The sequence below is a fragment of the Quercus suber genome, unplaced genomic scaffold, assembly GCF_002906115.3.
Source record: "Quercus suber isolate HL8 unplaced genomic scaffold, Cork oak 2.0 scaffold_96, whole genome shotgun sequence".
NCBI lineage: Eukaryota > Viridiplantae > Streptophyta > Magnoliopsida > Fagales > Fagaceae > Quercus > Quercus suber.
In genome coordinates, this window is record NW_027069561.1 from 1,039,504 (window position 1) to 1,052,278 (window position 12,775).

At 39.6% G+C, this 12,775-nt stretch overlaps 1 protein-coding gene across 1 annotated transcript; it reads left to right on the plus strand.

The window, feature by feature from the left end:
• LOC111999894 (nucleotide pyrophosphatase/phosphodiesterase) lies at window positions 1-1,339 on the plus strand. Its single transcript, XM_024032003.2, has 2 exons — window positions 1-218; window positions 849-1,339. Exons 1-2 carry the CDS (start codon window positions 117-119, stop codon window positions 1,152-1,154), a joined length of 408 nt encoding a protein of 135 aa, XP_023887771.1. The 5' UTR covers window positions 1-116; the 3' UTR covers window positions 1,155-1,339.
• The last annotated feature ends 11,436 nt before the right edge of the window (window positions 1,340-12,775 follow it).

Consider the following 12,775-nt stretch of genomic DNA (forward strand, 5'->3'; position numbering starts at 1 on the left):
ATTGCCTTGCTTCGGTGGATAGACAGAAACAACCATGGTTAATCTTTGCTGCTCATCGTGTCCTTGGGTATTCCTCTGACTATTATTATGGCCTGGAGGGTGCATTTGAAGAGCCCATGGGAAGGGAAAGCTTGCAAAAGCTTTGGCAGAAGTACAAGGTGGACCTTGCATTTTATGGCCATGTCCATAACTATGAAAGGTCATGCCCTATTTACCAGGTAATGACAATGCCAAGATTATGTAGGTTATATCAAGTTCATGCAAACAAGCTTGATGACATATGAATCCATGCATGTACTCATATTTGAAAGTAGAAGTCATTAATTTCACCGAATGATAGAAATTATGCCACTCATAGCACATTATCATTAAAGTGCTTAATCACTGGCTAAGCAGGGCTATTGAAAAATTTGATTTCCATTCAAAGATTGAAAGTCATTAATTCCACTAAGTTATAGAAAATGTGCTACTCACAGCATATTATCAATTTATCATTAAAGTGCTTAATCATGGTTGTAGCGGGGCTATTGAAATTTAGTTTCCATTCAAAGATTGAATCCACTAAACTATATAGGGAATCTCCCCAAAAAGAGGCTGAACCAGCATGAACCCCTCCTTTAAAAAAAAAAAGAGAAACTATTCTTGTTACCATATTTCAATAACATGCAGCAATGTAACATTTTCTGTAAGCAACTCCTGGGGTAGGTAGCTTTGCTTATTTGGTAAGCCAACTCTTGGTTTAGCTTTAATGTCCTCCTCATATGAATCCGTCACAATGCTATTCTGAGTTTCAGGATCACTTCCATTTCCTTCCTCTAATGTGTTATTGTTAATTTGCTGGTGTGTAGAATCAATGCGTGAAGTCAGGAAGGTCTCATTACTCGGGTCCTGTGGATGGAACAATCCATGTTGTTGTTGGAGGTGGGGGTAGCCACTTATCAACGTTCAGTGGAGTGACACCTAGATGGAGCCTTTACAGAGATTATGATTATGGGTTTGTCAAACTGACAGCATTCAATCACTCCTCTCTCCTCTTTGAGTACAAGAAAAGCAGTGATGGAAAGGTATATGATTCCTTCACAATAGCAAGGGAGTACAAAGATGTCCTAGCTTGTGTGCATGATAGTTGTGCACCAACCACTTTAGCATCTTAAAAACTTAGAATTCTTGTTAGGATACACTTAGATTTTTCAGCATTGTAAACTATTCTGAAAAGAATAAGGTTGCATTATTTAGTTATTTATCCTCCATCTAGTTGCATTATTTTTCTTGGTAATATATTTTGTTTTGATATTCAAACAATATTTTTGATAATAAAGTGGGGTTTGAAAGGAAGTCATTCTACTGTGTTATTATTATTAGTTCTATAATATTTATATTTTGAGGTATAACATTTGGGATGTTTTCTACACTTCTACACAGTCCAATGGTTTAGCCCATGGGCTTGGTGTCTGGACTGCTTTGGATATTTTTGATGGGCTCAATTTCATCTATATTAAGTCCGGACTTGGGTTTTTTCTTCTCGGTAGTAGAAGGAAAGTGACTAATGCGCACAAGCTATTGCATACAAAGTTGTGTGCAATAGTTTTTTTAAACTGAAATCGTGACTTGAAATAATTTTGTGTGTAACCGACAGTCTGTAATAGACATTGCTCACAGTAGAATTAATAAAGATTTGGTGTAGCAATCTCAAGACTCAAATCATAGCTTGATTACAAAATATTCACATGCGCATCATAGAAGATGATGGCATTGACAATGGAAATGAACATTTGGAAGTAATTCTGTCCCTTTGCTTATTTTTCTTGGATCCCCACCCAAATTACGATTTCTTCATTTGATAGTGCTCGAAAGAAACAAAAGACTGTTTATTTCATAGTTGTTGATATTTCACTTTCAAATGGCCCACTATTGATATTTTTTTTTTAAACACTAATCACATCATGCAATTTCAACGGTTTGTAATTTTTTTTTTTAATTTATAGAAATTGGCATTAGAAATCTTATAATTTAGAGGTGTAACGAATTAAGCCCTATGGTTTCAAAAGTAACAAATTAGATATTGAAAATTTTTAAAAATTACAAATTAATTTGTGAGATTTAAAAAAGCAACAAATTAAATCTCAAAATATTTGTGTGGAATGGTATTGTACTTAAGGTTTAATAAATTATTTTTCAAAATTTTAAAATTTTAATTTAATTAATTTTCAAACTATAAAATTTAATTTGTTACATCTCTTAAATGATAGGGTTTAATATATATTATTACTTTAATGAAAAAATAAATTGAAAATAGCATGGGGAACTTTGAAACGGGACACATTTTAATTGTTGAACTTTTACCTTTCTTATCTTTGAAAGGATATTATTTATTTCATAGTTACAGAAACTATATATAGAAGAGCTTTTACCCTAATTTTAATAATATCTATCTTAAAAAAATACTCTCTCCATCCCATTTTTTTTGTCCTTTATTCCATTTTGAGATGTTCCAAAATATTGTCCTGTTTCTAAAAATAAAAGTCATTAATTTACTAATGTTCCTATTATACCCTTATTAATTTACTAATTCAATTTTTTGATAAATTTTTTTAAGGGTAGTTTTGGAAACTTATACATTTTTAAAAGGTAAACAAGACAATAAATGATGTTCTCTTAAAAAGTCAAAGAATAAAAAAAGTGGAACGGAGGGAGTAACACTTTTCCCATATATTTAGGTGTGAAGAATAATAATATCCATCTATTTCTTTCTCATGGTAAGTGGACCTTTGAAATTGTTATCCAAAGGATTCTATATCAAATGTGGAACATGTGGTGTCTAGATTCTGATGTGATAATAAAGACGGAGTAGGCCCCTCCTCCCTTTCTGGATAACCTTTGCTTGATTTTTTTTTTTTTAAACCATAAAATTCAAATTTATGGTGGTCCACTCTATAATTATGGTTCTTTTATTATCATACCAATATGCTAATTGATTTTTGGTATAAACAAAGTTTGAATCTCATATTACTTATTAAGAAAATTTTGATATCTCTATTATAATGGGATCATATGAGATTGAGAATACTCCATAAATTGTGGGTCCAATGCTCTATGAGATCCACAAAATTTGTAAGTGACCCATTTAATGGGATGTGCAAATGAGATATTAGCTCTCTTACTTTGAGTGAGGAAAATTATTTAGTATTATAATGGGATGGGCTCATGAGATATTAGCTCTCTTACTTTGAGTGAGGAAAATTATTATAATTATGAAACCAACGTTTTTTTTCCATACATAATGGGTGATATTATGAAGTTAAGTAACTATTATTATTATTATTATCATTATTATTATTATTATTATTATTATTTTTTGGTATGAGAAAAGGAAACATTGGTCCCAAAATAATAATTATCCGTATGTGATGAGGAAAACGGAGTTGGACCAATCGGTCCAAGTATCCAAGCGACTGTGAGCCTTTGAGGTGGGCCCTTCATAGTGAGGTACACTTTATTTTTTTGGGCCCAACTCAAGTCAAAGGAAGATAGTTTGTCCACTGATCCTTAAGTAATAATTGAGAAATGTTTTAATTTCTTTTACACTTTAATTTTTTTGGGCCCAACTCAAGTCAAAGGAAGATAGTTTGTCCACTGATCGTAATTTTTTTTTTTAATATATTTTTTGATGGGCACGTGTTGTAACTTGAAAGGCCATATTGATTCACCCGATACGATTCCTCAAGAATATAATCAAATTATTGGCTTCAAGAAATAATACCTCAAGAATATACCCAAATTATTCACTTCAAGAAATAATAGTCCATGGTATTCATAAGATTTGAGATAGAGGATTGCATATGTAAGGACTCAATTTGGATTGACCCTGAGTGATGGGTTTTCAGCCCAATAAGCCCAAACAATAAATTTATAGAGAGTGGGTTGAAAGGTTTAGGTGCTGGCTGTCGATCACCATGCATGAACTTTTCTTAAAAAATGCTAAGAGTTTCTCTACAAATGGGGGGATGCTCCTCGGCCTGTGGCCGAGGAGGCCTGATTGTTCTCCCTCTTTTTTTCCCCCCTCTTCTTACTTTACTAGCTTTTCTTTTATAATTTTCATCTTCCTATCTCATCCTTCCATCTGTTGATCACCTATTTGCCTTTTTTCTGGCCGTCCGTCCCATCAGAGGCCTTATCGATACTCAAGTGGTTCACTCTGATCAACGTTATCCTGCCAAGGGGTTACCTCCCCATTAATGCGGCCAGGGGGGTTAGTTGAGTGCATTAAATGTGAGAGCGACAGCTTACTTTGGGGTTAGTCTCTCCCCAAAATCACCTTTGTCAGGCCGAGGATAAGGTGGTCCTCGGCGTGGATTGGGAAAAGAGGCTTTTCCCCACCTTAGCCACAAATAGCCTATGCTCCTCGGCCTGGGCCTCGGGCCTACTACATGATGGGCCGAGGCTATCAGGCCTATGGGCCCCACAATAGCCCCTCAAAACCCTGCTGCACGTTCCCTCGGACGGGGAGGAGGGTTTTGATACCTGCGGGTCCATTGGACGAATTGCCCCACTTCAGTTTGTACTGATGCTGGCGGCTTTCTGACTGCCCGATGTGCATTTTTAGCGTTTCAAGACTTAATGGGCGCCCACATTAAATTTTGGCGGCACCACGTTTCCCATTTTCAACGGCATGATCTTTTGCTTTTATGAGCAAGCGGTTACATTTGGGGAACCTAAGGGGGAGTATAAATACCTGTTTGAACCTAAGGGTTTCATCATTTTCGCGCTTACAATTATTGATGCATATAGTTTGAATCTGGCTCGACTTGCACACTATCTGAATAGTATCGTCATACTTCTGTAAGTCTTCTTTTTCTAGTGACCCCAAATTTCCTTGATTTCACTCTTCCTTTTCTCTTTTAGAACTTTTAGTTGTCTTTGGGGAATGGGTAAGTTTAAGAAGTTGGTCGAGTCCGATGAGATGATGAACAAATTCATTGTTGACTATGGAATACCCAATAATGTGAATTTGAAGTATTGTGAAGAGGGAGAGTGGTACCTTAGGAGGAGGGAGGGTGAAGTTGTGATCCCGATAATTGCTTTCGTAGAAGGAGGGATGAGAATCCCTATGAGGCCGGTGACCCTTAATTACCTTAGGCATTTTCTCCTGGCTCCTACTCAGTGTGCCATGAATGTATTTAGGATATTAGGGTGTGTAGATACCCTGAATGAGAAAACGGGGCTGAGACTGACTCACCACGATGTGAATTGGTGTTACAACCTTCATCACCTGAGGGGTAAGACATATTATATGAAGACAAGGGACGATAGGGTTCGTCTTATCCAGTGTCTTCCTGATTCCAATAAGGGGTTGAACCAAGATTTCCTCATAGTGTCGGGAGAGTGGCACGACGGCTTTCATTGCCCAACGGTAGAGGGGGAGCCAGGTAGGGCATCCGAAATACAAGATAATCTAGGTCTCAGCATTTTCAAGTTTCATACCTGTATACTCGATTTGGTTGATTAACCATAGGAATTTCGCTTTTCTTTTCGCAGATCCACACGCCTTTGCACGTCATTTCCACCTGGTTAACAAAGCGGATTTGGAAACCGTTCTCAGGTTGGAACTTTTCTTGAACGAACCTGATAACCAAGTCAGAGCTGCTCATAAAATCCTTGGATGCGACCCAGCTTAGACGTCATTCCCAGTACCGAAGCACGTAATTAGAGCTCGTGACCCTCGGCTTACGCAGATTACCGTGGTGGAGAGCGGTTTTGCTTTTACTGAGGGGTCTTATATACCTGAAGGCATTCCACTATCAGGTCCCTCTTCATCCCGGCAAGTAATGGTGGCCGAGAAAGGACCATCTAAGAAAGCAAGGGAGGTGGTTGAACTGAGTTCCTCCGAGGACGAATATAGTGTGTTTGACTTAGTTGATCAGTCCGAGGATCCTCCCGGTAACCTAGGAGGCCCCCATTTGCCCGAAGCCGATCTCCAGTCCATAAGAGTTGGTACTCAGGCTGAGATGGGTTTAAAAAGACAGCCCCAAACCAATTTTCTTGACCTGCTTGAAGGCGGTTCCAAGAAGGATGTACCAGGGGAGTCGCAGCCCCAGCCTCCAGCACCTCAGCCCCAGATTCTAACCATGCAAACCAGGTCGTCCTCCGTTCCTACAATAACAGCCCCTCCTACTGAATCTCATGACCCGAAAAGGAAAAGACTTTCCAAGGGTAAAGAGCCAATGGATGGGAGCAAATCTCATTCTTTGCCCGAGGAGGGTAGGACTCGCAGGCCTCCAAAGCAATTGAAGCTCGGTGATCAACGGAAGAGCAGGAAGGCCACCCAGCAGCCCGAGGCTCAAGCCTGGCTGCCTGCTGCCATGCTCCATGATCAGCCCCTAATGGACAACGCGTCGATGCGGGAGTCTCAAGGAGACGAGGGGGCTCTCGTGGCCGAGGCCCTAGAGAAATCTCTTCTTCTTCCCATTGATATGGCCGAGTTAGAGAAAATGAGTGGGGTAGAGGTTGTCCTCGACCTTAAGAAATATTTAGGCATGGTAGGTCTTTTGACACCTATTCATTTTACTCAAAATTTTGTCGCTTAGTACCTTTCTTTCTCTTTACAGAGTTGCTTGTTTTTACTGGCAGGCTATCCAGGCCCTTTTCAGGTTGGGCGAAGAGGTTGATGATCATAACAATGCCTTAGCGCAAGAGCGCGACAAGTTCCTGGAGGCGGCCAATACTCTTAAGAGATCTGAGGCGGACCTGAAAAAGGCAACCGAGGATCTGGCAGAAATGGCGAAGGCCAAGGATACTGCTGTCTCTGACCTAGCCGTGGTCAGGAAGCAAGCTGAGGATCAAACTAACCGCTTGCAAGATGTTGAGGGTCAATTACAAAAGGCCAAAGAGGACATTACCTATATGAAGGCAAATTTGACCAAGACAATCCATGAAAAAGGTGTTGCCGAATATGCCAGGGACGAGGCTGTGAGAGCCAAAGACGAGGCGGTATTTGCGAAAACAAACGCTGAGCGCTCTATGGAAAAGGCAGAGGAGGATGCTTTCGCAGAAGGGGTGGCTAAGACTGAAGCCACCCTTCGGGCTCAAGTTCCTGCAGTGTGCAGGCATTATTGCTCTCAAACCTGGCATGAAGCCCTTAACCAAGCAGGGGTTGATGCCTCATCTAAGCTTAGAAGGGAGGACAGGGTATATTACCCTATTGCCATTCGCGAGGTTGCACCTGCTGCTCCTAAGGAGGGATCCTCATTACCATCGGTTGAAAGTCAGGATAGGACCGCCGAGGATATGCCGTTAACTGATCAACCATCTGAGGAAGTTGAGCCCCAGATAGCGTTGGGGGACGTTGTAACTGAGGGTCACGAAGTACCACAAGACGTGGCAAGTCCTCCGACGGACCTTCCGAGATCTAGCCCTTAAGCTTTGGCCCAAGCTTTTTGATTTACTTACTGACTTGATTTGCCTACTGAGTTGAGGAGACTAGTATACGGCATAGGATAGCTTTGTTTATTTTCTCTTTGATATTATTCTGTTTCTTACCTCAGCGGCATTGTAAGGGAATTGTATACTTTCCGTTTGAACTGAATATATAATACTTTGCTTCCATCTAATGATATTTTCTTTTGTTTGCTTTACTATTGTATTCTGCTCAATATTCGTATTCTATTCCGGATTTAGCCTCATGAAACCGTCTGTTACCCTTTGAATATAAATCTAAAGATCGTGGTATAGCTTGATTCTAAGTAACGCTTTGGTTTTTCTCTAGATAGTTATTTTCTCTACGGGTTTGAGTCCGATGACCATGCAATACCCTGGTTCTACCCAGTACTTCTATTTTTCTATAAGTATTTAGTTTTCCATAGGCTTGGGTTCGAGGACCATGCAATACCTTGGTTCTGTCTAGTACCCAGGTATAATGGTGTGGGTAGTTTTACCATAGGCTTGGGTTCGAGGACCATGCAATACCTTGGTTCTGTCTACCACTTCAACTTTCCTGTAAGCATCTAGTTTCCCCATAGGTTTGGGTCCGAGGACCATGCAATACCTTGGTTCTGTCTACCACTTCAATTTTCTGTAAGTATTAGATATAATGGTGTGTGTAGTTTCGCCATAGGCTTGGGTCCGAGGACCATGCAATACCTTGGTTCTGTCTACCACTTCAATTCTTTGTAAGTATTTGATATAATGGTGTGTGTAGTTTCACCATAGGCTTGGGTCCGAGGACCATGCAATACCTTGGTTCTGTCTACCACTTCAATTCTCTGTAAGTATTAGATATAATGGTGTGTGTAGTTTCACCATAGGCTTGGGTCCGAGGACCATGCAATACCTTGGTTCTGTCTACCACTTCAATTCTTCCTGTAAGTATCTAGTTTCCCCATAGGTTTGGGTCCGAGGACCATGCAATACCTCGGTTCTGTCTAGTACCCAGGTATAATGGTGTGTGTAGTTTTACCATAGGTTTGGGTCCGAGGACCATGCAATACTTTGGTTCTGTCTACCACTTCAATTTTCTGTAAGTATTAGATATAATGGTGTGTGTAGTTTCACCATAGGCTTGGGTCCGAGGACCAAGCAATACCTTGGTTCTGTCTACCACTTCAATTCTTCCTGTAAGTATCTAGTTTCCCCATAGGTTTGGGTCCGAGGACCATGCAATACCTCGGTTCTGTCTAGTACCCAAGTATAATGGTGTGTGTAGTTTTACCATAGGTTTGGGTCCGAGGACCATGCAATACCTTAGTTCTGTCTACCACTTCAATTTTCTGTAAGCATCTAGTTTCCCCATAGGTTTGGGTCTGAGGACCATGCAATACCTTGGTTCTGTCTAGTACCCAGTTATAATGGTGTGTGTAGTTTTACCATAGGTTTGGGTCCGAGGACCATGCAATACCTTGGTTCTGTCTACCACTTCAATTTTCTGTAAGTATTAGATATAATGGTGTGTGTAGTTTCGCCATAGGCTTGGGTCCGAGGACCATGCAATACCTTGGTTCTGTCTACCACTTCAATTCTCTGTAAGTATTTGATATAATGGTGTGTGTAGTTTTACCATAGGCTTGGGTCCGAGGACCATGCAATACCTTGGTTCTGTCTACCATTTCAATTCTCTGTAAGTATTAGATATAATGGTGTGTGTAGTTTCACCATAGACTTGGGTCTGAGGACCATGCAATACCTTGGTTCTATCTACCACTTCAATTCTTCCTGTAAGTATCTAGTTTCCCCATAGGTTTGGGTCCGAGGACCATGCAATACCTCGGTTCTGTCTAGTACCCAGGTATAATGGTGTGTGTAGTTTTACCATAGGTTTGGGTCCGAGGACCATGCAATACCTTGGTTCTGTCTACCACTTCAATTTTCTGTAAGTATTAGATATAATGGTATGTGTAGTTTCGCCATAGGCTTGGGTCCGAGGACCATGCAAGACCTTGGTTCTGTCTACCACTTCAATTTTTCCTGTAAGTAGAGGTTTGTCCTCAGATCGCTTTACTGGAGATGATTCCTCTTTGCGTCAGATTATGATCTTTACACGTGGCATTGATTTCACCTCCAACTCGAGGCCCCATCTTTTCATTTATGAAACGCCCTTTGTCTGTTCGTATTCCGTGCTTGACGCTCCGGTGCGCGAAACGCGCCTTCATTAATGTCCTCGTAAATTGACGCGAGTCCAACCGTCCGTGGCCTCCTTGGAAATTGGCGACTTCATTACTAACCCAGCTGATAATACTCTTTTTGAACTCTGCATGAATTAATTCTCACCAACCCCCACCCCCTATATAAATTGAGGAGATGGTTTCTCCACAACCCATGGACCTCTCAACACAAACAGAACAAAACATATTCTTCCAACCTCCCATGCCCTTTTAATAACCCCGCCGGAATTGTTACCGGGATTGACATAAACCGGTATGGCCGCAGCCCCCACTGGGCTTTCGGTGCGGCAGAATCTAGGCGTAACCCTGATGGCGCCTTTCGAGGTGTCCCAGAGGGGTGTTGTTAGAGAACCTAACGTCTTTCTCCGGAGCACACCCCCGACGAGGAAGACGTGCGAATTCACCTCATGGGCGGTGCTCGAGTGTTGCCGTCTCCAGCGGCCAACACTCGTGAGGGCCGGAGAGAATCGAGGGAACATCACGGGGGAGGGTATCTCGGAGCCCCTGCATCTGCTCCTCTCTTTGTTCCAGCTCCGCCTAGCCGAGGAGGGAGTTGTTGGGGGCCTGGGAGCATGATTGCCCTTCACCTCCTTCGCCGTGTGTCAAGCTCTCCCATTCTCTTGGTGCCAAATAAAAGCACGAGTTGACACTTCCCTCCGGCTAGCTTTTTCTTAGGGCGGCTCCACCTGGGCCTCTGATTGTAGGAATAGCAGGTGGCTATTAGCTTGTAAATTTGCTTGTAAAATAGGCCTACTTGAGCCTCTGATTGTAATATGTAATTTCTCTATGCATGAAATAATAATATCAAGATCTTTCTTTGTTTTTTTTTTTTTACTGCCAAATCTTCTATATACTTTTTTTTTTTGTTTTTTTTTTTCAACCTACTGTAAAACGAATACTTAGAACTTAGAACACTTACCTGGTGCGCCGGCCAGCACCCTAATCCTTCCCACAGACGGCGCCAATTGTAAGGACTCAATTTGGATTGACCCTGAGTGATGGGTTTTCAGCCCAATAAGCCCAAACAATAAATTTATAGAGAGTAGGTTGAAAGGTTTAGGTGCTAGCTGTCGATCACCATGCATGAACTTTTCTTAAAAAATGCTAAGAGTTTCTCTACAAATGGGGGGATGCTCCTCGGCCTGTGGCCGAGGAGGCCTGATTATTCTCCCTCTTTTTTTCCCCCCTCTTCTTACTTTACTAGCTTTTCTTTTATAGTTTTCATCTTCCTATCTCCTCCTTCCATCTGTTGATCACCTATTTGCCTTTTTTCTGGCCGTCCGTCCCATCAGAGGCCTTATCGGTACTCAAGTGGTTCACTCTGATCAACGTTATCCTGCCAAGGGGTTACCTCCCCATTAATGCGGTCAGGGGGGTTAGTTGAGTGCATTAAATGTGAGAGCGACAGCTTACTTTGGGGTTAGTCTCTCTCCAAAATCACCTTTGTCAGGCCTAGGATAAGGTGGTCCTCGGCGTGGATTGGGAAAAGAGGCTTTTCCCCACCTTAGCCACAAATAGCCTATGCTCCTCGGCTTGGGCCTCGGGCCTGCTACATGATGGGCCGAGGCTATCAGGCCCATGGGCCCCATAGCATACATTTGAAAGAATAGTCAAGTACTCAAAGAGATTTGCATATTCTCATTTATCAAAAAAAGAGATAGGTTTATCATTAGCATAAAAAGAGGAAATACTTAATTATTAAATAATGTTTATAAGAATGGTTATACATATTGTTGGGTCTTACGGGATACAAACAGTTAAAATTGTGTTTTTCAAAACATGATTTTAGTTAAAATTGTAAAAACATATTTTTCAAACACATGATTTTATAGGTTGTGTATAATAAGCTATGTACAATAATTGTTTGTTTATGTTTAGATCCCTACAAATCATATTTATTTAACCTAATTAATTAACCAAATTGATACTAAGGTTTATTATTCAGATTTAAGTTAAACACATACAATCATATTACTTAGTGCGGAAAAGTAAAAAAGACAGTAATATGATAACCTAAGAAAACTAATGAAACCAATCGTTTCAAGGTAAAAACTTAGGGAGGATTTAACCTAACTGTCCTCAAGGTAAACAAATCTACTATAATAGAATAGCAGATTATAATAAATTTAAACCCTAAATCTAAAGTTACCTCATGTAGAACTTACTAATATGACCACGTGCAATTCTGACTCCATAGACCCTTTTATCTTGGATTTGCTGAATTCAAACTCCCTGTTTGTGACTTTGAGAACTCAAAGGTTTCAAATCATCATCAGTTGTTGATCTTGTAGCAGGCTAGCAGCAACTTTAGATCTACGGTTCTAATGGTATGAGAATGATTTCGATAGTGACTTTGACAGGAGAAAACACAGTACCTTTTAGATCTCACAAGTCACAAGAGCACCTCCAAAGTCCTAACAAAACATGCCTTAGGGTTTTCTTTAAATACTATGTAAAATAGATTTGAAACCCTAATCACTTATTGGGCCAATAGGCTATTGGGTTTAATTAAAATTTTGCAAAAACCAGGGGCGGCGTTATTTATAATAATAATAATTATTATAATAATAATAATTATTTATAATAATTTTTAAATAATTTTATTTTGATAATTTAAAATAAAATTTTGAACTCCTTGGCCCAAATTTTTTTTTTAAAATGTTAAATTGAAATAAGTTTAAATATAATACTCTTGGCGATATTTTAGCTTTTTTAAACAAAAAATGTTACCCTAAAAAGCAATTAAACTATTAGACATGGTTGATTCTAAAAAATAAAAAATAGAAAATAGACAGAGGGCATGGGATAGGGGAATGATTGAGTGAAGATAAATGCAAATATTAAAACAACAAAAATTTTCTCAATATAATTATAATGACCAATAGTTGTCAAAGTTGAGTTGAATTGGTAAATAAAATAAGTAATGAGTAAAGACATAAACTAATAGATAAAAGCATTTTAAGCAATAATAATTAAAATTCACTTATAACAACAATGATTAATATGTTTATTGTATTTAGAAACAATAGATAATTTCTAAAATTTAATATTAACAACAATAATTAATATGTTTATTATATTAAGAAACAATATATCAAAATGAATTTATAGTTTATCTTTTA

Excerpts from the sequence above, each read along its gene's own strand:
- LOC111999894 (XM_024032003.2), top strand. The coding sequence starts at position 117 with ATGGGAAGGGAAAGCTTGCAAAAGCTTTGGCAGAAGTACAAGGTGGAC. Across the intron at positions 219-848 it reads GGTCATGCCCTATTTACCAG|AATCAATGCGTGAAGTCAGG; the intron begins GTAATGACAATG and ends GCTGGTGTGTAG.